The 25,322-nt window shown below is 47.2% G+C and overlaps 2 protein-coding genes across 4 annotated transcripts in view; one reads left to right on the top strand and one right to left on the bottom strand.

Moving 5' to 3' along the window:
• The window catches only part of Smad3 (SMAD family member 3), a 117,237-nt gene extending 101,272 nt beyond the window's left edge, over positions 1–15,965 (top strand). For both annotated transcript variants that reach the window (XM_069995073.1, XM_069995074.1), the window contains exons 6-9: positions 3,019–3,231; positions 5,622–5,759; positions 8,097–8,241; positions 11,206–15,965. In XM_069995073.1, coding sequence (XP_069851174.1) covers positions 3,019–3,231; positions 5,622–5,759; positions 8,097–8,241; positions 11,206–11,329 — 620 coding nt within the window. In that variant the 3' untranslated portion in view covers positions 11,330–15,965. The remainder of the gene's footprint in view (positions 1–3,018; positions 3,232–5,621; positions 5,760–8,096; positions 8,242–11,205) is intronic.
• A 5,280-nt stretch (positions 15,966–21,245) lies between these two features.
• Positions 21,246–25,322, bottom strand: part of Aagab (alpha and gamma adaptin binding protein) — a 44,085-nt gene continuing 40,008 nt past the window's right edge. For both annotated transcript variants that reach the window (XM_069995072.1, XM_069995071.1), the window contains exons 8-10: positions 24,187–24,291; positions 23,669–23,718; positions 21,246–23,020 (exon numbers count right to left, since the gene is read on the bottom strand). In XM_069995072.1, the coding sequence (XP_069851173.1) occupies positions 22,943–23,020; positions 23,669–23,718; positions 24,187–24,291 (233 nt within the window). In that variant the 3' untranslated portion in view covers positions 21,246–22,942. The remainder of the gene's footprint in view (positions 23,021–23,668; positions 23,719–24,186; positions 24,292–25,322) is intronic.

The following is a 25,322-nucleotide window of genomic DNA, read 5'->3' as shown; positions in this document are numbered from 1 at the left end:
GTCTCAGGAACAAAAACAAATAACCAAACAAAAAGGGTTGAGAATGTAGCCAAAGTGGTAGAGTGCTTGCCTATCATGTGCAGAGCCCTGAATTCAAACACCAGTAGTATCGCAAGGGTCACTGGAGCTGACCACCGTGTTTGGTTTACAGCTCATCTTGCAGAAAGGAGGGAGAGAAGCACTGTGTTGCCTTATTGTTGTTTGCAGTGACTAGAAAAGTATAATTGCTACCCAGGTCTGTCCTGCTTGTGACCAGGGCAGCTTATCCACACAGCACTGTGAAAACAGTGGCCTGCAGACTTAGCACTAGCATGGTTACTGTGCACCTCCAACCAGCACCTTGCTAATGATGTGTCAAGCTACATATCCAATGTTTCCATAACACTGTGTCTGCAGTTACGGGGTGTTTGGAGAAGGGTTTTGATCTGCTTGTCAGGGTCTCTCAACCTAGGACCCTTTGAAGCCACCCGTCCCTAGACCATGGTTCGGGAATTCTGTGACAGTCTTTGTGGGTCGCCTGCCAGCTTTTCTTTTGTTTGGATGGGTGGTCTATCAGTGTTCTCTGGGAGCTTTGCTCACTGTATTTTTGCCTGGACTTTTATGATTTGGGGGTGAGGATTTTGTTCAGTTCTGTGCATTGCTGAGTAAATCAGGGCTGACCCAGATCAGCCCACGCTGCCTCTTCTTCAGACTAACCTGTGCCAGATGGAGTGACCTGGAAGGTTCTCTGTAGATGTCTTCCAGTCCTCTAGTTATTGTAGCAGACTCACAAGCCCTGAGTGAAAAGGGAGAGTATGTGCCCCAAGGTCAATATACAAGGTCAGCAGGCCTGCACCTGGGCATCAAAAAGCCAGCAACTTAATACGTTGCCTGGTTATTTTGAAGGATTTTTTCCTCCTCTCTTCCTTTTTTTGTGCCAGTACTGGGGCTTGAACACAGGGTCTGGGCACTGTCCCTTAGCTTTTTTCATTCAAAGCTGGTGCTCTACCACCTGAGCCACAGCTCCACTTCTGACTTTTGGGTGGTTAATTAGCAATTTTCTTGTCTCGGCTGGCTTCCAACCAGGATCCTCAGATCTCAACCTTCAGAGTAGCTAGGATTACAAGACATGAACCACCGGCACTCATATCCTTTTTTTTTTTTTTTTTTTTAATTAAAAAAAGCACAAAAATAACTGTTTCCAAAGCAACACAGCTCGCATTTTAGTGACTGCAGTGTTTAGAATACAGCTCATCTCACTGGAATGCTGAAGCATAGCGCAAAGGCAGACATGGCTGATGTGGCCCAAGCTTAGGAGTCAGACAGAGCACAGGCCACAGCTTTGCCTGTACCCCTGGCAGCCGTGTAGATCCCTGCCAGTGGCTTCCACTACCTTTTTCTCCACTCTGGATGGCTAGGGGCCTGAGATAGTTGGGCTCTCTTCAGGTAGAGTTTGAAACAGAACCAGGACATGCTCAATATGAAGAATCATGGTTATTCTCAACACCACATCCTGAGTGCCTGGCCCCTCTGCCTTTGGTGAGCTAGTACGAGAGAACTATAACAGTACCAGTGGGAAAGAGAACTCAGCCCTCTGGTGGAGGTGAAATTCTCTATGTGACTATTTCTCTATGTTCTGGCTTGTCATTGAGGACCGTGACTTTAACCCAGGGTATTTTCCACTACTGGAACACATCTGGTGGTGGCTGGGGGCATGTGTGTGTGTGTGTGTGTGTGTGTGTGTGTGTGTGTGTGTGTGTGTGTGTGTACGTGTGTGTGTGTGTGTATGTGTATGTGTGTGTGTGCGTGCGCGCGCGTGTGCCCATCCTCGGGCCTGGGCACTGTCCCTGAGCTTTTTATGCTCAAGGTCAGCACTCTACCATTTGAGCCACAGCTCCACTTTGGCTTTTTGGTAGTCAACTGGAGATAAGAGTCTCACAGAAGCTTTCTGCTCAGGCTGACTTTGAACCATGATCCTCAGATCTCAGCCTCCTGAGTAGCTAGGATTACAGGTGTGAGCCACTGGTGCTTAGTGACATTTTTTTTTTAAATTGTCACCAGTTGAGAGAGAGAGAGAGAGAGAGAGAGAGAGGGAGGGAGGGAGAGGGGTAGATGCATGTAACATCTAGTGGGTGCTGAGATGCTGCTGAAAATATCCTGCAATGTTTGGCACCTTTCCTCCTGAGTCCCACGTGTCAGGAGTGCTAAGGCTGGAAACCCAGCAGGGGGAGAGGCATCCTCACCCACCTGCCCTGTGTGGGTGTGTGATATGGAGGAATGTCTGTGCTCCCCCTTTACCCCAGTGGCTTCTGACCTTCAGGAGGATATGAATGCACGTCTCTGTCAGGAGACACCTCAGCCCTTTCCTGTGAGCAGCCCAGTTTCCGGTCTCTTGGAGTTGGGTTCTTCCAGAGTCAATAAGCAGAGGTCCACAGCAGACCCTTGTTCCTGGAAGTTGCCTGATATGGGGGGGGGGGGGGGAGAGGGGCAGGGTTCTCTGGTCAGCACTGAGCCCCTCCCACCCCTCTGCCTTGTAGCCCATGCTGGAGTAGAGGGAGAGAGAGGGGCCCTGGGACAGTGTGGTCCTCTTGGACAGTCAGAACACGTAGGAATGGATACCAGCTCATACGCAGACGTATCCTAAATGACCATGTGACTTTTAAGTATATTAAAGAGTGAGTCTGAAGCCTGGTGTCCCTAGGTAATCCCAGCTACTCAGGACGCTGAGATCTGAGGATGTGGTTTGAAGGCAGCTCAGGCAGGAAAGTCCATGAGATTCATATCTCCAATTAGCTACCAAAAAGCCAGAAGTGGAGTCATGACTCAAGTGGTAGAGCAACAGCCTTGAGTGAAAAGGCTAAGGGACAGTGCCTAGGCCCTGGGGTCAAACCCCAGTATTGGCACTCCCTTCCTCCCCTCAAAAATATGTATGCAATGAAAGCCACCCAGGCAGGGGGTCATTGACACCTCAGAGAAGTGGGAAAGAATCTTCCAGGACATTCTTGGAGGTCACTGATCCCATGGACTGTGTCTCCCCAGACTTGCAACCAGTCACCTACTGTGAGCCGGCCTTCTGGTGCTCCATTTCCTATTATGAGCTGAACCAGCGTGTCGGGGAGACATTCCACGCCTCGCAGCCGTCGATGACAGTGGACGGCTTCACCGACCCCTCCAACTCAGAGCGCTTCTGCCTGGGTCTGCTGTCCAACGTCAACAGGAACGCCGCGGTCGAACTCACACGAAGGCACATTGGTAACAGGCGGCCATGTTTCTCCGTCCTCATCCTAGCCAGGGTAGCCTGTGCACAGTGTTCTTACCAGCTGCTGTGCACAGTGCTCTTCCCAGCTGTGCTCTGCCTCCCACTGGGGCCTGAGAAAGGACTCAGCTCCCTCATCTGCTCCCAAATTCTCTATTGTCCTATTGACTCCCAGAAAGGCACAGAAGTTCAGATTGTTTGGTCATTCCTAACCCAAAGACCAAGAGAATGTCTGAAAAATCTAGAAGCTACAGACGCCTCAATTAAGGGGATAAGGAAGGGCGATCTATGGGAAAAGCAACATGCCAAATTCTTTCAACAAAAGTATGCATACAGGCCTGGTGTGGTGTCGAATGTCTATAGTCCCAGCTACTCACGAATCAAAAGTAAGGACTGTGCTCTGAAGCTAGCGCTGAGCAAAAGTATGAGACCCTACCTCAAGACAAACTAAAGCAAAAAGGAACTGGGGGGGGGGCATGGCTCAAGTAGTAAAGTACTTGAGACTCTGAGCTCAAATTCTAGAACTACCAAAAAAAACCTACAAACAAAAATCAACCCTAACATACAGATAGGTTAGTCAGGGCTAATAAATGGGCAGTTATTCTTAAAGGAGTGATCTGTTGGTGATTTCCTAAGATTATTCTAGACACTTAGAGAACGTAGAAAGATAAGATGGGCCTGCTACCAAAATACCACAGCTAGTACCATGCTATATTACTATATCCAGATAATAAGTTCAAACATGGCTTTGGGGGTTTAGAGGAGATAAAGCCATGTCATTTAGCTGGCTTATAAAATTATTAAGCTAAGGACAGCCATGATTTGGGGATTCAGAATGACAGACTTGGAATTTAGAAGGGCTGAGGAGAAGATACAAAAATATGTCTTCAAGGGCTGGGAAGGTGGCTCAGTGGTAGAGCGCTTGCCTTGCATGCCTGAGGCCCTGGGTTCAATTCGTCAGCACCACATAAGCAAAAAGAAAAAAAGCCGGAAGTGGCATTGTGGCTCAAGTGGTAGAGCGCTAGCCTTGAGCTGAAGAGCTAAGGGACAGAGCCCAGGCCCAGAGTTCAGGCCCCACGACCAGACCCCCCCTCCCCCCCCAAAAATATATATATCTTCAAATACCATCCTGGAACCCCATGATTGGCCAATGGGCTTTGGAGGTGGAGGGCAATCTCATGCTCTGAGCATGGTCTCATGTTCTTCATTCTTACTGGTTTGCTATCTAGTCTCTGACAGAAATTAGTTCAGCTAAAAATGTAGTAAAGCACCAGTGGCTCATGCCTGTAATCCTAGCTACTCAGGGGGCTGAGATCTGAGGATCACAGTTTGAAGCCAGCCTGGGCAGGAAAGTCCATGAGACTCTTATCTCCAATTAACTACCAGAAAACCAGAAATGGTGCTGTGGCTCAAAGTGGTAGAGTGCTAGCCTTGAGCACAAAAGCTCAGAGACAGCGCCCAGTCCCTGAGTTCAACTCCCATGACCAATAACAGCAACAAAAGAAGATTCTATGGTTGTTAGAGGAAATGTTGGGATTTTGTGAGCCCAGGGCCTGGGTTCTGTGGGTCTATTGCCACACTTCCTCTCCATAGAGACCCCAGTACTGAGTCCTATGGAGGTTCAGGAAGGAGGGATGGGAGTCGGGAAGGGGCAGAGGAAAAGGATATCAAGTCATTCATACAGGTCAGGTACCCATGTGACCCTGGAAAGATTCTGGTTTTCCTGGTTTCACACTGGGAATGGATCAGCCAAGGTTCCCAGCTAGAGAAGGGACATTTCCCCCTAAGCCCAGCTCACCGAGTATTTATATAACCACTGGAATTGCTGAGTCCATTTAAAATCAATTTCTGTCCATCTGGAGTGGATTTAAGAGATGAGGGAAAAGTAAATCTGCAAATATATGGGCTAGCCCTGAGTGGCGGCGTCCTTCAGGCTGTGGGCTTTCGAAGCTCAGAGATTGTTTCCCGCTGAACCTTGGGTAGAAAAGGACCCAGAACAGCAAGCTGGTAAAAGGGACAGTGGCAGTTGTCCCTTGGCAGCCACCATGGTCACAGCAGCTGTACTGTCCCCATCTTCTCCAGAAAGGAGCTCAGGGAGCTGGAGATTTTTGACTCAAGTGATAAAGCTCTGGCCTTGAGCAATCATTGCTGAGCAAGAGCTTGAAGCCCTGAGTTCAAGTCCCAGTGCTGGCATACCAACAACAACAAAAACAGAAAAGAGGACGGAGCTCAGGCTCAGAGGTCATCATCGGGCTGTTGTAGGTTGTTTCTTCTCCGTCATCTGCTTCCCCTTCTTTAGAAACCCACAGATTCCATACTTGGAGGTCAGGCTGGGCTCTGGGTCCTCAGAAGTGTCCTGATACCGCTGTTCCCAAACCCCATGCAGGGAGAGGCGTCCGGCTCTACTACATTGGAGGGGAGGTGTTTGCCGAGTGCCTCAGCGACAGCGCCATCTTCGTCCAGTCTCCCAACTGTAACCAGCGCTACGGCTGGCACCCAGCCACTGTCTGCAAGATCCCCCCAGGTAAGCCCCTCCCCCAGGGGGTCTTCACCTCGGAGCATGTGGCTGAGGTGCTGAGAGAGCCCTTCTTTCTGCCTTTCCACCTCACTCGTGTTGGCATTGTTAGTTGGGTTTATTCTGTGCCCATCTACCTGAACCTCCAGAGGGAAAGGGCAGTGTCCAACAGCCCGCCCTTCACCTGGGCACCTGCCTGCTGTGCTAGGTATGTAGGTACTCAGGCTGTCAGCCTGCCTTCCTTCCTCCCTTCCTCCCTCCCTCCCTTCTTCCCTCCCTTCCTTCTTCCTCTTTCCTTTCCCTCAGCTCTTCCCACAAACATACATGGCATGTGGGTCCGTGCCAGGTACTGGAGAGGTGGAGGAGGGCATGTTTCCATCCTCATGGACAATATAGACCTCTGAGGTAGGGTAAAAGAAAAAGACAAGCTGGTGGCTCATGCCTGTCATTCTGACTACTCAAGAGGCCTCCAACTTCAGCAGGAAAGTCTGTGAGACTCTTATCCCCAATTCACTAGCAAAAAGCTGGAAGTGAAGCTGTGGCTCACATGGTAGAGCACTAGCCTTGAGTGCAAAAGCTAAGGGACAGTGCTTAAGCTCTGAGTTCAAGCCCCAGTACACACACACACACACACACACACACACACACACACACACACACGAAAAGCTGTGCTTAAGCTCTGAGTTCAAGCCCCAGTACACACACACACACACACACACACACACACACACACACACACACACACACACACACACACACACACACACACACACACACACACACACACGTGAAAAGCTGAGCCTGGGAAAGCTTCCATGAGGAGGAGGAGGAGGAGTCAATGAAGGCATTAGACAGACACAGCATGGCAAAGGTGTAAAAAGGACAGGAGGACCTGAGAAAGTTTTGCTTTTATCTTGGTGGAACGTTACGAGTTTTCTGAGTGAGGCTAACTCAACCCACCTGGTCTCCAAGAACATATGTCAGGTGGAGCCCAATAGGTAGTTGGCACATGCCTGGGCCTAAATAGCACAGTTAAGCAGGAGGCTCCCCCAGCCAGAGCCCATTGTCCTGTGGCATGCACTCCCAGAATGTAGTCTTGGAACTGGTAGCATGGCCAGGCCAGGACACAGCCCACACCACACACAGGACACCTCTTCTCCTGCTCACCGAGTGGCAGGTGACTGGGCAGGGTAAACTTCAAAACACAGACAATCCCAAACAATAGCATTGTTGCAGGCTTCTTCAGTGTGTTGTAGTTTGTATTTACAAAAAGACATTTATGTCGTTGATTGCATTTACTTCTCTCCAGCTACACTGGTTCTGAAGTAGGGACATTAAGGAAACAAATTCTGAGTGGTTAAGCTGTGTGCCCAAGGACACACAGCAAGTGGCCAGGGCAGTGAAGAGCCTGGACTGAATGACTTGTGTAGTGTTCCTCTACTTCTTGGCTTTGCCAGTGGATCTGGCAAAGTTTGGACCTGACTCTACCACACTTCCAGGGGAAGAGAGGAGCGGAAGCATACTTGTAATCCTGGCCCTCTGCTTGCTGTTTGGTGAGGACTGAGTGGACTCTGGTGGCATTTGTCAGATCAGAGTCATGGAACTGGGATGGCCAGTCCATCTTAGAGAGACTACACAGATCCCAAAGGCAGCAGCAGTACACGCAGAGCAGAGGCCTGTGTTGCCCGATCATTACCATCACCTTGGCTCACCTTTGATTTTGCCCTCATGTGCTTCTGTCTTCATTTTTCTGATTGCTACATTCCTGGCACTTGGGCTGGAGGACTTCAGACGAGAGGTTTATTTTAAACTTTGTGCCTGTCTCCATTCTACTGAGTTGGACATCTCCCTTTAGTAGGTTGTGTGACTTCAACCCTACTTTACTCTCTTCCTTCCTGATACAACATGAATCTGGGGCATGTATTTCCAACATCCCTCTCTGGGCCTTCCTGTTGCCCAGTTAGGGCCCCCAGCCACCATCAGATCATACAAGGGCCCCCAGCCACCATCAGATCATACAGGCCAAACACCAGGGCCTGGGTCCTCTATTCTTGGATCCCTGCTTGGCCCAGGGTATGTGCTCATGGCCCTCCTCAGTTTTCCATCATAGCCTTCCACAGCTGGAGTGTATGTGTGTGTGTGTGTGTGTGTGTGTGTGTGTGTGTGGGTGATGGTCCAGTCTTCAATCTCTACCCTCACGAGCTGTGTTTCCTGGATAAAATAGGCAGATTGAAGGACAAGGGCTGAGCAGGCTCGTCTTTGGCACTGTGCTAAGTGTGGAGTTTGTGTCCGGTGTGATCCAGGGTTCGCCTTGCCGCTGCCCAGCACTCTCTGTGTTCTCTGCAGGATGCAACCTGAAGATCTTTAATAATCAGGAGTTTGCTGCCCTGCTGGCTCAGTCTGTCAACCAGGGCTTTGAGGCTGTGTACCAGCTGACGCGAATGTGTACCATCCGCATGAGCTTCGTCAAAGGCTGGGGAGCAGAGTACAGGTTAGTGCCCGGCTGCCTAGAGCTGTAGGGACAAAATTGCAGGCTCTCAGAGTGGGGGCTCCATGGAGATTCACAAACCAAGTATGGGTCGGTGGAGCAGGTCTGGGAAGCGGGGCACAAGGTGGTGGAGATAGACAGCCCCGGATGAACAGGAAGAGAACCCTGTTTGCCTGGGTGATTGGCAGTTTCTCAGCCCTGTCAACACACATCCCATGCCCTCTTCCCCACAGGTCTGAGAGGGGACCAGTGGCATCATCCATGTCCTGTGAATGAGAGAACTGGGGCCTTAGGCAGGGAAGGGACTTGCCTGAAATCACTTGGTTGGTAGAATGGCTGAGCCTCAAACATGTGCCCTTCTAGTTGCTGCATCCTGTCTTTCTGGCAGATGGGATCTTATCCAGGAAGTCATCACCCCGTTTTCTCTCCCCCACACATCTCCCTAGGACTGTATTTCTAACTCAGGGATCTTGGTTAACCCCAAGCATCTAAAGACATGAAAAACAACCATCAAGGAAGGAGATGAGCTAGACCCAGTGGCTCATACCCATAATCCTAGCCTATCAGGGGGCTGAGATCTGAGGATCATGGGTTGAAGCCATCCTGGGAAGGAAAGTCTGTGAGACACTTTACTGAGCCACCAAAAAGTCAAAAGTGGAGCTGTGGTTCAAGTAATAGAGCACTAGCTTTGAGTGAAAAAGCTAAAGGACAGTATCTAGAACCTGAGTTCAAGCCCCAGTAACAGCACCACCACCACCCCCCCAAAAAAAGGAGGAGGAGGAGGAGGAGGAGATGGATTTGAGTGGTCATAATACAATAGTTTACTTGTACACATTTTCTTTAAAAAGTTCCAGATCCATCTTTAAATATGGAGCTGATTGTAGTCGGATCTACCCGGTCCGGTCTGCTTGTTTGAATTGGAACTGGTCTGAACAAAAATCCAGTTCCTTTTCTTGCTGCATGCAGTCAGAAGTTGCCTGAGAGGCGGAGGCAGAGAGCTGTTTGTCCTTCCTTCACGCCTCCTCCTCAGCCCCTGCACAGACAGACAGACGCAGTGGTGCCTTACACGTCGCCTGGAGCCAACTCCTTCCAAGTTCCCTTTCTTTTCTCTTCATTTTCCCAGATGTTTGGAATCTATTTTGTTTTGCAGTCATTCTTCACCCCAGCCAAACCCATTTCAATATTGGCTCTGGACCACAGCTTATAATAAAAGCCTGATGAATATGGCTTACAGAAAGTCGGGTTCCCATCACAGGATGGTGGTGTGGACATTCTCCTCCTCCACTGACTAGTGTGTAAACTGCTTTCCTTAACCATCTGCCCCAGAGTGCCAGGGAACATTGGCACCTTGGTCTTTGAAGTCTTTTTCTGAAGCCCCAGAAGAGTGACCCAGGAAATCAAGTGGTCAGACCTCAGGAGGAACTTACACTCCTCTTGAACACATTAGCCTAGACCCACAGGTCGAGCTGGGGAATGTCTTTGCTAGCCTTTTCGCTCTGGCTCAATTCACTTAGGGAATGAAGAGTGAAAGGTTAAAAAAATGAGTACTGTTTTTCATTGTGGAAGGGAAATAGTTCAAAATGCCTCCCCCCCCCGGCCACCCGCCCACCAGTGGAAATGAGCCAGGCAAAAACCTATCTGCTTTTGATAATGGAGGCTGAAGCTTGAGGGGGGGGGGTACCCCTTCATGAGGCAGACACACTTAGGGCTTATTTCTGAACTCTCCCTCTCCTCAGGCCTACCAGGACAGCAGCCCCTGGACCTAGTGTGTCAGCAAAGTGCTGGGAAGAGGTTCTTGGGGATGTCAGAAGCCCTTTTCCTGGGGGTCCACCCAGCCAGCACACCCCGTCCTGTGCAGTTTACTGCGTCACAGATGCCTGGCAGAGAGGCAAAGCAGCCTAACCAGCGGGTGCGGCCCCTTCCCAGAACAGTCCTGCCCTGGTCCTGTCTCCTGGGCCAAGCAGAGTAAGGTTTCAGCCCAGCACTCTGCTCTGGGAGGAGGCCAGAAATGGCGAGGCCCCAGGCCTCTTACCTCCAGCTGGCACGGGGGGCCTCCAGCCACAGCAGATAGCCTCTGCTCAGCCCAGGCCTCTGCAAGGCCGCTGTGAGCTGCGTCACCCCTGGGTTGAAATGCACACAAAGTGCTTTGGGGAAAAGCAAACGTGTGGTGCGCCTTTAGTGTTTTTCCAGTAATTGTTCCACGGCTAGCTGTACTCCTTCCTCGTAAGATTTTCCAAAATAAGACCGTAGATGGGAATTCTATCAGCACACTGGGAGCTGGGGGCATGTGGGACTTGTTGGTATTTCATGCACATACCCGCCATCAGACAGACACGCGTCATCGTGGCCTGAAGGACTGCCCCCCACCTCCAGATTGGAGGAGAGATTGCGCAGGTACCCATTGGCCCAGATAAGAACCAAGGAAACCAGCTCTGCCTTTCTAAGGCAAAGGTGTGTCCCTCTTAACTGGTGGGCCTCATGGACCTGGGCTTGACTTTATATGTTTAACGCTTATTGTGTGTTGGTACTAAGGCTTGAACTCAGGGTCTCCTTTAGCTTTTTCACTCAAGGCTGATGCTCCACTACTTGCCACACCTCCACTTCTGGCTTTTTAGTGGATAATTGGAAGTAAGGGTCTCACTGAGTTTCCTGTCCCTGCTGGCGTTGGACTGTGATCCTCCTATCTCAGCCTTCTGAGGAGCTAGGATTACAGGTGTGAGCCACTAGTGCACAGCTGCATTTAACTCTTTTTGTAAAGGCCCTCCTTCTTCCTCCTAAGAGCCCTTGACTTGCTGAAGCTTTGGCCTGGTAATTTTAGGAATCCAAATGTTATCCCTTGTGGGGCAATGTCTAACATGGTGAGATTCTCTTTTGGCTTTGGTAAGGCACCTTATCACTAAAGCAGGAAATGGTATTCTGATGTCTAAAATCCCGTCTCTTCCTGTTTTGTTTTTTTTTTCTTTTCAGGAGACAGACAGTGACCAGCACTCCCTGCTGGATTGAGCTACACCTGAATGGGCCTTTGCAGTGGCTTGATAAGGTCCTTACCCAGATGGGATCCCCCAGCATCCGCTGTTCGAGTGTGTCTTAGAGACCCCTGGATGTGAAGGGGAGGGAGAAAGGGCAGGCATGGGGGAAAACCACCATGGAAGAGATGGGGGAATTCAGCACCCGTTCAACTTATTCTCATCAAGGAAGAAAATTCTCTCTCTCAACTAAGGTGGCACAGGCCTGTTCTCTAAAACACAGAAGCAAACCCAGAAATGGGCTTTCATGGACAGCTGTGTGTGCTGAATACATGTGCCCTACACTCTGGTTTTGCAGGGCAAGAAAATGGCTTCTGCTCACTTGAGCCAACAGGTAGCAGTTTCACCACTGCCCTTCCCCCAGCCTTCTCTTTTAATGACAGTCGTGTGGGATGTCACCATGTCACCAGCTACCAAGAAAGCCCTGTCCTGGATTGCCTGTAGAATTCAACCTTGGAGAGTTGTCCTAAACTCTTTGGCACTTCTGACAAATGTCTTCTCAACTAAGCAGGCGCGGCGCGGCCCTCCTACCCTTGGCAGTGTTGTGCACCTGGTGAACATGGTGGTTTGGGTAAAGGAGGACTTGTCTGGCTCTCTCCCCTCAGAACAGCACAGCAAATGCGTTCAGCAGTGTGTGCAACCGTGGTAAAAGTTGGTGACAGCCATCTCTCTTCTCAAAATGCCCTTTTCCTTTCTCGGTTGGCTTAGTGTCTGGGGTCCTAGGTTCACATTAATCTCAAGATTTGGAGGATGGTAACAGTTCACACAAAGTATGGACCATGGTGGTGGGAGTCATGGGCCAGAGGCAGCAACCACCAAGGGCATCTTGGACGGTCTCCAAGCTTGCACCGTATTCTCATGTATGTGGCTCTGGCGAGTTTCTATAGCCAGCTGCCTTCATTAAATCAACTGTATCATATGCTGTTTTTTAAGTGTTTATACTATAAACAAAATAGGCACCCCTCAGCACCTTGACTGGGGAAATTAAGAGTCAGATCAGTAACTCTTGTCTCCCCAAGGTGAGGCATTTCCAGGTTCTGAAGAGAGACAGTTGGCAGTACTTAGGGAAACTGAAATTTTATTTTTTTTAATTGTAATTTTATTTCTGTGCCAGTACTGGGTCTGGGCACTGTCCTTTAGTTTTTCTTGCTCAAGCCTGGTGCTCTACCACCTGAGCCACAGCTCCACTTCTGGTATTCTGGTAGTTCATTGGAGACAAGAATCTTAACAGCCTTTCCTGCTTGGGTTGGCTTGGAACCATGGTCCTCAGATTTCAGCCTCCTGAGTAGTTAGGATGATAGGAGTGAACCATTGGTGTCCCCAGGATGGGACTAGCAACTCTTATCTCCCCAAGTTGAGGCTTTTCCAGGTTCTTGCCCAGCACTTTTAGAAGCTAAAATTTACAGAAGCAAACTCACCAGAAGGGAAAGAGCTCAGGTGAATGAAAAGGGCTATTAAAGAAAAAAACCAAAAAACACTTATTTCACTTTTGAAAACGTTGGGCATGGTACAAAAGGGACCTGTCATCTTCACCCTGGGATGTAGTTCTCTTGCTTCTGGTGGTAGAGAATCATCAGTGACAACTATTGTTTTATAAGCACTGCTCCCAGTGGTAATTAAGGGAGAAAACTAGTATAAATTATTTCAACTGGAAAAACAAACATAAAAAGGAGACCTCTCCTTTTCCTGGCCTTCAGCAGAATACAGCGCACAGGATTGCTGCTTCTTTGCTGCTGTTTGTGTGAACTGAATGATTTATCCCACATTTTTTTGGAATTGGGGGGGGCATGGATTTATCCCAGGAAAAAGGACTTCACAGGATTTCCTATGAAGTCCTATCTTATTCTAGGGGAAGGAAGGAATGTGTATACTTTTCAACAGGTTTGGGAACCTCCAATGTGATGACATTGCTGATGCTCTATGAAGATGCTGGAGAACATTAACGGGGGGAGATTTCTGGTTAGCAGAGCTGCTCCCCAACCCTCTGGAGTAGACAGGAAGAGAAGGAAGGAATCCCTTACCTAACTCTTCTGAGTCTCCCTGAAGGCTGCCAATACACGTTCTCTGAGAGGTCTCCATGCCACAGTGTGAAGTTTGAGCTTGCCTTGGAATGGTCTGTGGACTGTTTGCAGATTAGGGACCCCCCTGGACATTCACACCCCCCAGTCAGCTCTGAGATCTGGGGCAGAATTCCAATGGTGGCTCTGTCTCTGTTCTAAAAGCCAGGGGCAGTGGTTTCTGAGTGGCTTGATTTCTGCACCTGCTACAGGGTCTTTCTCAGAAGGCTTCCGTGGCACACTTGCTGTAGCCCACTGGGTGGCCCAGTGTGGCTGAATGTGGATGGTGTCTTTCTATTGTCAATGCTCAAACCGTCTGCCTGTTTCAAAGGGGCCTGAAGTTGAGGATGTCTCAACTAGCTTCAAGGCTATTTCTTAACCTTTTTTTCCTTTGCAAGCTATCCAAGGAGGATGTGAAGAAATGGTAGGCAGGTTTCTCCCTTTGGCAACCCTGAAATTTAATTTGGGCATGAGGTTAGAAGATAGTGCTATTTCCGTCATGGACCACAACATAGGTCTTTTAGGACCAAGTACTATCATTGGCCTTCTTAAGTCATAAAACCAGTTTTCTTAGTTTAAAATCCTGTATGAATGACACTTAGTCATGTAAAACAAAAGGACAATTGAAAAGAGGAAATTGGGACAGTTTCAAACAGATCGTTCAGCAGTTTTGTTATGTGCTGGTACTAGGGCTTGAACTCAGGGTCCTGCACTGTCCCTTATGTTTTTTTGCTCAAGGCTGGAGCTCTACCACTTGAGCCACACCTCTGTTTCTAGCTTTTTTTGGGTGATTAATTGGAAACAGTTTCAGACTTTTCTGCCTGGGTTGGCTTTAAACCTTGATCCTCAGATCGCAGCTTCCTGAATAGCTCGCTAGGTGTGAGTCACCAGCATCTAACTCAGCCATTTGAAGCATGGTGTGATCCTGTGTGTTGTCTCCTGCCCCAGACTTCTGCCCAGTATCTTCATCTTGTGGCTTGTGCTGACACTAAACCATATCCCTTGCACTGGGCAGAGAACCTTGTTCTCAGCACCTCTCCAAGAGCCAACTGTCTCTTTCCTGTTCTCTGCCCCTTCCTTCCCAAGTTAATTTCATCACTCAAATCCATCCAGTGTGTACGCAGGTAGCGGCCCAAGTCGGTGTGGGTTACAGGTCTGTGCTGACAACCTTCCCAGCTCGGCTGCAGACAGCCTGGCATTTCCAGACAAGCCTGAAGTCAGAAGCAGGGACAGTGGCCTTTATGAAGAGCCTACAAGGGTGAGACCTCTGGCAGGCTTTGCCATTGACCTGCTGGTGTCTCAAGTTGTGATTCTTTTCTGAAGTTGTTAATGGGCTGAAGGAAGCTATAGCATATTTTGTGTGCCTTGGTTTGTCTTCATCTCCCCTTGGCTTCCTCATTTGGACCTATTCCAGAGATACTTTTTTCCCCCTCAAATCACAAGTTTTCTATAAGTGGCATGAGTGTGTGGCACACATGTGTGAGCTGTCTGGTTTCACACTGAGTCCCGGAGCTGCCATTCCTGAGGCTCCAGGATTGTCTCCTTAATCCTTAAAAGGAGAGACTGGCCAAGAGAACTGCAGGCTGCTATGGGCTTGTTTACCAAGGAGGCTGCCGGAGATGGCACAGACCTAGCTCTGGCCTGTTCTGTCTGAAATTGGGTTTCTTCGCTTCTGCGTGTCTCCATCCAGGAGAAAACTTAACAACGGCCAGGTTGGCGCTGTTTCTCTATGTGGCACCAGCGTTTCCTCATTGGACCCCTTCAAGTCATGTCTGCACAATGGACGGAGTCGCTTAAGGAGCACCAGACACTTCCCAAATGGGCAAAAGGCAAATGTCTGTTAGAGAGAGACGTATCTGTGATGGGAGGTGAGGTGGCCATCAGAGGAGATGGCAGAACACACAGACACTGTTCAAACAACCTCGTAAGACCCACCTCACGTGTAAACTGGATTGACACTCAAGTGACCCTGTAATTGATCTTTTTTTTTTTTTAAGTGTTGCTGTATACTCTAGCATCCTGGTGTTTTTATATATTTATGTAATAATTTCTTAAAACCATTCTGACAGATAACTATTTAATTTTTTTTTTTAAAGACAGTTGGGAAGACCTCCTAAGGGCAGTGGCTGGAAGAGCTTTGCAGAGCTGGTTCTGAGTGTTTGGTGGAGGGTGTAAAGGCATTTTTGTTTTTGGCCTAGCATCCAAAACACCAGACCAGGCTGAGCCAAGTGGCAATGCGTAGGCACGCATGGTTCTGAATGGAAGCAAAGCCCCTCTCTCCCTGGGGTCCCAACTTCACTGAAGTGGAGCTGTCTTTAGCCAAGTTGCCCTCAAATAGCCCTTCCTGCCGTCATGGTAGACAGGCTGATATGGACTCTTACGTTTTGTGTTGGGGGCATGATGAGAATGTGGGAATTGTGGATAACCCTCACTATTCAGCCAGCTTGGCCTTTGGATACCTTTGTAAAAAGCATGTATGTATTTATAGTGTTTTAGATTTTTCTAACTTTTGTATTTTAAAAGCAGAGCACCTGTTTGTCTAAGCATCTTACCCCAACTGTTAAAGAGTTGCATCCTCTTCCCCCCCCCCCCCCCACCTCTTCCTCTTGTAAGTGCCCTTCTAATAAACGTCATTGGAAAGCTTCTGGGTCTGGAGCTCAGCCTGTGTCTTATTTTGGTGCTGGTACTGGGGCTTGAACTTAGGGCTTAGGCCCTGTCTCTTTTCTATTTAAGGCTAGTGATCTACCTTTTGAGCCACAGTGATACTTTCAGCCTTCGTTTGCCCCGCATTGTATTTTTTACCCCTGGCTTCTTTTACTTACACTCTTCCCCCATCCCCAGCACAAGGCTTCGTGCTTGTTTGGCTTCTTGCTCAGCTGGTGTTCTACTTGAGCCACACACTTCCAACCCTGCTTTTGGTTGGTTATTGGAGACGGATGGCTTGCAGACATCTCTGCCCAAGTTGGCATCAAACTATGATCCTCTACATCTCAGTCTCCTTAATAGCGAGTACAGGCATGAGCCACTGGGGCCTGGCTCCCTTTCCATCCTTTTTTTTGCTGAATAAATGAACCATTAATGTCTGGTCTGGTAAATTCTACCTTAGCCAATACTGTGTGTTAATTTCCACTCTGCTTGGATTTTTAAGTCTTTTTATGTAATTAGAGGAATGTCATCAAAGTGCAACTCCTGGTTGCCTTTTATTAGGGCTATTCCAAAATTTGAATGTGTTCCCCTTTAGTGCAGGAATAGCAAATTGTACCCAAATTACCATAATTATCTGTATTGCTGCTTATGACAAAACTCATGAATCACAGTGATAGATCATGTCTGCCTACCTCCCCATCCAACCCTCTGAACTCAGCTACCTGATCAGGCAGACACTTGACAATGCTACCAAAACAGAGAGGCTGCATGAAGTCCTCCAGAGGGGAGAAGGCCTCTGCCTGGGCCTTAGGTTTCAAGTTCATATCACAAGGATGGGTGGAAGGAAGGAAGGAGGGAAGGAGGGAGGGAGGGAAGGAAATGAAGGGAAGGAAGGAAATAATTTTAGGACACATCAAGACCAAGGGGAAGGTGGCTCTGGTAGAGCGCTTGCCTTGCATGCCTGAGGCCCTGGGTTCGATTCCTCAGCACCACATAAGCAAAAAGAAAAAAGCCAGAAGTGGCGCTGTGGCTCAAGTGGTAGAACACTAGCCTTGAGCTGAAGAGCTGAGGGACAGTGCCCAGGCCCAGAGTTCAGGCCCCACGACCGGACCCCCCCCCAAAAAAAAAAGTTTGGTAAAGAAGACAAAAAAGGACAATATCTACCCAGGCCCGAGTGCAGGCAAATCTGGTAACAGATGCAACCAATATTCAGATATTTATGGTGAAAAAGTGAGCTGGGGGGTTGACCGAAAGTCATGTTGGGAAAAATTAACCCCTTTATTCTTCTGTTACAGTTTTATCATTTGGTCTGTTTATCAAACTTGGGTCATTAAGACACCAGGATCTGAGCATTTCTTTAAAAACTGGTTCTACCAGGTGCTCTCCTCAAGAGAAGTGACTATCTCAGAGACGCGTTCCTTTGTAAACATTTTTATGATCAGACTTATGTCCCAAATGGTTTTTCTCACGATGTGAGTCTTTAAGATACTCTTGTTCACGTCCCAGAATGTATTAATTGGGTAAGTAGGCAAGGCCGAGGGAGAGCTGCTTCTCTTTTGTACTATAGTTGCTGCTCGGTGAGGAAGTGTGAAGCATTAAAGCCAAGACAGCAATGTCTGTGGCTTTTTAGTCAAGCTGTTGGGTTAACATAGTGTTTCTCTGTGAATTCCTGGCTCCCGTGTCCTTGCCTCATTTTCCCTGATCTGCCCTGCCTCAAAAGCCTGCTGCTATATTTTCCCAGAATGTGATTGTGTGTGTATGGGGGTAAGGGGTGCCTTTCTGCATAAAACCCTTTGGCTCTTCAGTCAAGCCCTTGTGGAGCAGGTGCAAACTCTACATGGTGTTTCAAGGTCTTCCTCCTATCAACCTTTCAACAATTTGAGGTCTCCTAATGTACCTACTGCTTTCTGATTCCCGTAACTGTTCATATCATGACTTTCCACTTACTTATCTGCCCAACTTTTCCCTCTCCTTTCAGCTCCACTCAAGCATTACTTCCCCTAAGTCTCTAGTTCTGGGTTGTGTCCTTGATTCAGTATCACTTGAGTCTAGAAGTGCAAATGATCAGGCCCCACCCCAAACTAATCAGAAACATCTGGGTGTCTCCATATGGATTCATTTGAGAACTACTACTCATGCTCTGTGCTCAGTACCTGATTCTTGTTATCCCACAGTCACTCTACTTTGCACATACTGCCTGGCTTCCTGTCCTTTGTGACCTTGGCTAGCATGTCTCCTACTCCCACCTCAATTGGACTCTGAGCTCCCTGCAAAGAGAAACTATATGCTCAAGTCTATATCCTCTGCTATGATCACTCTGAGTCTGGCACAAGCTTTACAGTATTGGCTGACCCCTGAATTCTTGTTTTAAGCCATCTTACTATTAATGACATCCTGGGAAGTTTTTAGGAAAGCACAAGTGGTACAAGCCATGTCCTTGAACTTCAGATTAAAAAAAAAAAAGAATCTTGGCCAGGTGCTGGTGGCTCATGCCTGTCATCCTAACTACTCAGGAGGCTGAGATCTGAGGCTCAAGAGTTTGAAGCCAGCCCAGGCAGGAAAGTCCATGCAACTGCCATCTCCAATTAACCACCAGAAAACCAAAAGTGGCACTGTGACTCAAAGTGGTAGGCTACTAGCCTTGAGTAGAGACAGTTCAGACACAGCACCCAGGCCCTGAGTTCCAGCCCCATGATTGACAACAAAACAAAACAAAAATGCTCTTTTCCAAACATGGTTTCCTTCAAGCACCTTCCCCTGGCTCACTGAGCTTGAGTCTTTACAGCATTAAAGCCTTCTGCTTGATAACAGCAACAATCATTAGTTATTTCATCAGACAGTAGCTGGGGCCATCCTTGCTAGAAGCTGTTTTGTGGGGTGGGGGGCTTTATATGACCTGCTGTATTGCTCAAGTTCTTTGTTAAAGGCAGAGAGTATTTGGGCCATTAATAGGCAATACATAATTGCGGCTCAAGCCTGTAATTCCAGCACTCAGGAAGCTAAGGCAAATGGATCTCTAGTTCAAGCCCAGTCTGGCTAAATAGCGAGACTGTCTCAAAAAAACACCCAGATACCACACAAGGGTTGTAGAAAAATGTTCTTTTCTTTTCCCCCCAAGCCTGTGTTCCAAGGATGTAGTAATAACTATTATGGCCAGGCTCTGAGTCAATACTTGCCCGAAAGGAAACAAAGTAAAACTGTAAATCACTGAAGAGTTGGAATGGGGCTCAGTAATGTTCCGAGAACAGGCCCCAAATACTGCTGTTTCTGCTTCAGTTGTGGAAAAGAAAAACTATAGGGGGTGATCCTGCAAACCAGAGGAACTAAACTTAGAACCAAGCAAGATACTTGTGACACTAGAAGAACTAGCTCTGAGAAAAGTTCACAAAGAACAAGACCTGTGGTGTTTGTAAACGCCTAAGCAATGGCAAAATCTGAAACCCAGAAAACTTCTAAGTCCCTCCTGCAAGTGGAATCCAAACCCCAAACCTGAATTCTGCTCATCTGATTTAGATGTAACATACAAATTACAGGGAAAAGTTCAATAGGGTGTTATTTTCAAACCAAGCTAAGCTACTGGGTTCAGGGCACTTGTTCTACCTATAGTCAGTCCTCCAATATGGTTTGTATTTAATGATTCAATGCTGGAGTTCAACTGTCAACTATAAGGTAGAGGGTGTGAAGAATAAATCTCCCATCAGAACCTTCACTGAAGCTTGTCTACATCCATTAGATGTCTGATGAATCAGAACCCTGACCACACCAGATACATGTTTGCTAAATTTAGTTTTGCATTAGCAAACACTCAAGCTCAGAATAGTCCACAGAGCTCTCATCTTACCCTTAGACTGTGGTTCTCCTAAGACTGTTTTCCACCCTGGCCAAACTGGCTAAGGCAGGGAAAAGGGTACTGCAGCTCTAAGCCATTGGTAGAGGCTGGCCCAATGCTAAAGGAAGTTGACAAGCCATGCAAAAAAAATGCCAAACTAAATCAAACCATACTGAAAAACATTTATCCCCACCTCTCCACAATGGGAGCATGAAATCAGCCATGGATCCCATTTCACGTGTTAGAAGTCATCTGCAGGAGTGGCCTGACGCCTTCCATGGTCCTTGAACCACATCCCACATTACTCAGCCAAAGTAAGTCTAGCTTCCCTGAACCTCTAGCTTCTCTCAAACCGATGTGGCCAACATCTATAAATAGAGCAAGCAAACTGGTTCTGTCAATCTTCTCGTACTCTGGCAGGGCAGTGTATTTTACAATTATAAAAATATGTATGTCTTCATCACTATAAAATTATTACATAACCCATGACTTTCTCTAGGGGAAGAGGTTTATTCATGTCTCTCTGTACCTTCCAATATTTGTGGATCTTCAGACTTTGGTTATATCCACAAAACATGAGCCATGCCTTCCAAATGAGCTTAAGTGTGTCAAGCACTGTGCTAGGCACATAGAGAAATGTTTGAAAGAAAACATGCCTTCTTACCTTAAATCCAAGCTGGAAGCCAGGTGCTGGTGGCTCACATCTGAATCCTAGCTACTCAGGAGACAGATCTGAGGATTGTGTTCAAAGCCAACCCAGGCTGACAAAACTGTGAGACTGTTAACTCCAATTTACCAACAATAAAAACACAAGCAGAGGTATGTATGGCTCAGTGCCAGCTTTGAGCAGAAAAGCTAAGGAATAACACACAGGCCCTGGTTTCAAGCCCCAGTTTTTTGTTCTTTTTTTTTTTTAAATCCAAGCTGGATGGGTTAAATTTGTATGACATGTGCACAGGTCACTTTAGAGAGGCTGCAATGGTTACTAAATCGCTCTGGCTCAAAATCACTCTTCTGAACATGGGCCATTAGCATACACTAGTGGTCTAGATTCCCTCATTCCTCCCTGAGGTGTCCCCCCAGAAAGCTGAGGTCTTAAAACTGCTTAGTAGATGCCAGGAGCCAGTAACTCACGCCTGTAATCCTAGCCACCCAGGCAGGAAAGTCCATGAGACTCTTATCTCCAATTAACCACCAGAAAATAGGAAGTGGTGCTGTGGCTCATGTGGCAGAGTACTAGCCTTGAGCTGAAAAGCTCAGGGACAGTGCCCAGACCGAGAGTTCAAGACTCACAACCAACAACAACAACAATAAAAATATGAGGGGACTGGAACTAGTGAGTTTCACAATCTGGTTAACTCCACCGTGTATATCTAATCCTTTGGAGGCTTCTCCCACCCCACCCTCTACCAGAAAACAACAGAAGCAAAACAATACACATCAGCAGGCTTTACAAATTAAGTCACATTTTAATTTGGCAAATCTACCAAATCAAGTTCACAGCTATTTTTTTTTTTTTAGGCTGTTTCTCCCAACCATGTGACCTACTACATTCTCTGAAGTCTTCCGTGTTTTAAGGAAAACATGTTCCACCTTTCTGGTTAACCCAGAGCCAAAATTTATCAATTTACAGAAACACAGTCATCTCTGAGATATCAATCAACTGACAGAACAATGGAGAACCTGACCAGACCTTGGTGGGGAGGGGCAAAGGCCATCCCATTGCTACCAGGCATGCTTAGCCACTGAATGGCCACTTCCATATGGCTCTGGAAGCCCCACTCCCACACACCTGTCTCAGGTGCCGCCACAGTGATTGTCATGGGGTGCCCAGACCAGGTGTGGAGCTTACTTCTGCTCGTGGTCTATCTACCCTGGGTCTCTCCCTGCTAAGAGAATGGGTTCAGAGCCCACACAAGGCCAGAACCAGTTCTCAGCCTGTGTGCCAGCACCATCCATTTATGAAGCTGGGCCTGGTTAGAGCCAAAGCAGTAACTACCACAAAGGAGGTTAATGACTTGCATTACAAGTGTCACCTGAGATGGAAACAAGGCTTTTATCTGTGGCACTTTCTACTGGTCTTTAACGTTTTTCCTTTTTGGGATGAGTTTCTCTGGGGCTGGCCCAAATAGGACACAGGGTAAAGAACCAAGGGGACTCTCCCTTGGGGGCAGCTCTGAAAGGCAGAGAGCAGCCAGCAGCCCTGGGAGTAAAACGAGGTGCTCAAGACTGTGCTGCCTCGCGTGGCACGCCCTCTCCCACCGCTCTGTGCTACTATTTTGGCAATCATCTCTGTTTGGCTTTCAGACAGGAAGAGGGGACACTTGTCTAGTGCTCAGGACTTCCAGTGTGACAGCACAGCTCTGACATCTCAAATGGTCAAGGAGAAGGCTCAGGCAGGCGAGGTCTTCACCATAATTTCACCACAAGCTCAGTAATGAGTGCTCACTGTTTCCCCAAGGATACCCCTGGGTCTTCTCTCTCTCACTCCCAGCCCTCCGCCCTTGCAGCAACTCAGTAGAGGGTTTGTTTTAGCCCCACCACAGCAGGAAACCTTTGCCTCACTTTACAGTCTAAAAATACACAGTGGTTTTTTTTTCAATTCTTTGTAGCCTGAGCTCAGACACTTCAAAAGAAATGCCCAAAGCATTGTTTTGGTTGGAGACAAATCTGTGGGCCACTGAGTGTGGCTGCCTCACACCTCCTTTATTCCCCCCGCCAAAGCGTCACAGCTCAAGGTGCAATCTCCGTGAATGGGAACCAAATCTCCCACCAAGGAAAAACTGCCCACAGTTGTTCGCAATTAAATGCGAATGTGGGAATGCTAAAAAAAAGCTGGCAGGAATGACTGGAATGAACTCAGACCTCCGAGATTCATTCTACTCCCATTCCTAAAACAAAAACAGCATTTGAGAAACTTTCACGTTATTCTCAGTTATTCTCATCGCCTATACTTCTCATTCCCTTCCGCGGAAACAGAAAAGATTTTTAATTCCCAATTCAAGGCTAAAATCAAGGGGCCCCTAAAAACTAGGCAGGCGGCCAACATGTGAGTAGAATCTTGGCCAATTATGACTGGCTTGAGTAGGGCAGAGTCCCAGGTGAAGAATGCTGAGCATCTGTTAGTCAAACCTAGCAGAGATAACTTAGTGCTCTTCATCAGAAGAAAGGCCCTCAATTTCATCTCTGTCTCCCCCGATTGCCATCCAGAATGCTTTGGCCACCTGTGGAGAGAAGCATGCAACAAGTTTTAGGCAACATCTGCTTCCTAATTTTTGGCTCATTTCATACATCACACCTTGAGCTCAATGAAGTCTAAAAGTCTCCAGTTTGCCCTCCAGCAACATGTATCAAAACCCTTAAGTACCTTTGACCCAGGATGTCCACATCTGCAGCATTACTAGAGACATGATTAGAGTTACATACAAATAAGATGGGTAAGGACATGCATAGCTCCATTACAAAGCATCAAGAAAACACATATTATGGGCCTAAATGTCTAAAAATGAACTAGATAAATTTCAACAATCATATAATGGAATACCATTCACTAACAGCATAAGTTTCCTGTCAAGAATACGTGCTACTACGGTAATAATAAAACACAGCAACTAAGAGTGGTCCAGCTCAAGAGTTAGAAAGTCAGACAGCTTTCTCAATGAAGCTCTCAGTGTAAGTTAACATACATTTGAGACATCTTAGTTTGATTTCCGTAACTGTATTACTGCTGTGTTTGACTAGGTCTAAGTCACTGTCCAATGAAAAGCTCATGCAAAAAGGCTTCAGAAGTACACACATGTGATAGGTAATAATATTATGAAAGCACTGGGGCTTTTGTAGATACTCAATAAATACCTGACTGATTATCTCACCTTTTCTGCATGCAACTTTCTTTGCTCATGAGGAAGCGTCGCAGCTTTGTCTAGGGGAAAAATATATCTTAAGAAATTTGTTGAATAGCAACTGAGAGTCTGGGATGTATGGATGTTCTAACACTAGAAGACGGGAGATGGGTTTCAAAGATACACGCTTATGGCATAATCATTGCAGCTATTAAGAAGCTCAGTCTCCCAAATTTGCCAGATGGGAATGATGTGAATAAAATGGTGGGGTCTTACAGATGCTGTGTTAATGAGATACTGAAAGAAAGAGGGAGGGGGACTCAAGAAGAAGGGAAAGGAAGAGGAGAGAGAATGAAGAAAGGGAATTTTCCCTGGGAGATTTTTTTTTTTTAAACAACAGAGGATGAGACAGTCCCAAGTAGGAAAGTTTTCTAAGACATTTGAAACAAGAACTCAGAATCCAATCTAGCAGTTGCAGAATAAGATCCCACTACATAAAATAGATGGATATCAAGATGCGAATAGGTTTGACACATGGAACTGATTACCTTTCATTTCCTTTAACTTTGAAAATAGTCTCTCAAAATTCTCCAAATCTCCCCCTCCAGTGGTAAGACTGGCTAATTCTTGAATATCCAGATCTAACATGGGATCTGAAATAACAATTTGTCACAAGTTATTTATATATGTGCATTACATACACATATACATATATGTATATCTATATACATAAACACATATATAAACACACACACATATGTTATGGCTTTTTTGGTAACTCAGTGGAGATAAAAGTCTCATGGGCCCAGTACTGGTGGCTCACGCCTATAATTCTAGCTGAGATATAAGGATTATGGTTCAAAGCCAGCCTGGGCAGAAAAGTCCCTGAGACTCTTATCTTCAATAACCTAAGAAGTGGCACTGTGGCTCAAATGGCAGAGTGCTATCCTTGAGGAGAGGAAGTTTAGGAACAGTGCCCAAGCCATGAGTTCAAGCCCCAGGACAAGCCAAAAAAAAAAAAAAGAAAATGTCTCATTGACTTCCCTGCCTGGGCTGGCTCAGAGCCTGGGATCCTGAGTAGCTAGGATAACAGGTAGGGAGCCACTGGCTCCAGCCCAGCACCTTTAGAGTGTCCTCCTTGACCAACCCAGGTCCCAGGCCCCTTCCTGAGAGTGCCTTCCACACTGACAGTTCATGATGCTGTCCCAGCACCTGCATAGGATCCACCTTTAGCACTTCCCTACTGCTTCTGAGAACAATGAGCAATGAAAATGGGCTTGAATACCCGCACCATTGACTGCTCTAACTTCATCTTTAAAACGACCCAGGAGGACAGACTTGTTATCTCTCCTTTACAGAAGGGGAAACTAGTAAAGGCAGCAGAATGTACTCAGGTCATATCTACTAGCAGTAGAGCCACAATTTGAGCCCATAATCTTAGTTACATCAAACTCTAGAGCTCATGACCTTGACTGCAAGTCCTCTCTTTAGACTTGGACTATGAGTTCCTGGATGACAAAGGTGATGACGATTCTTTGCATCTTACCACAATGCCATAGAGATAATTTGGCATTTAACATGCATTCTGGTTAATAATGCAGAACTCAAGCTAAAATTTGTAGTAATTAAGTTGTAGCTGGTACTAGAATTTGAACTCTAGGCCTCAGCTTGCTTCCTCAGCTAC

This window comes from Dipodomys merriami, unplaced genomic scaffold, assembly GCF_024711535.1.
Source record: "Dipodomys merriami isolate MVZ:Mamm:240054 unplaced genomic scaffold, mDipMer1.0.p SCAF_48, whole genome shotgun sequence".
Lineage (NCBI taxonomy): Eukaryota > Metazoa > Chordata > Mammalia > Rodentia > Heteromyidae > Dipodomys > Dipodomys merriami.
Note: the sequence above shows the minus strand (reverse complement) of the source record. Positions and strands in the feature narration are given on the sequence as shown.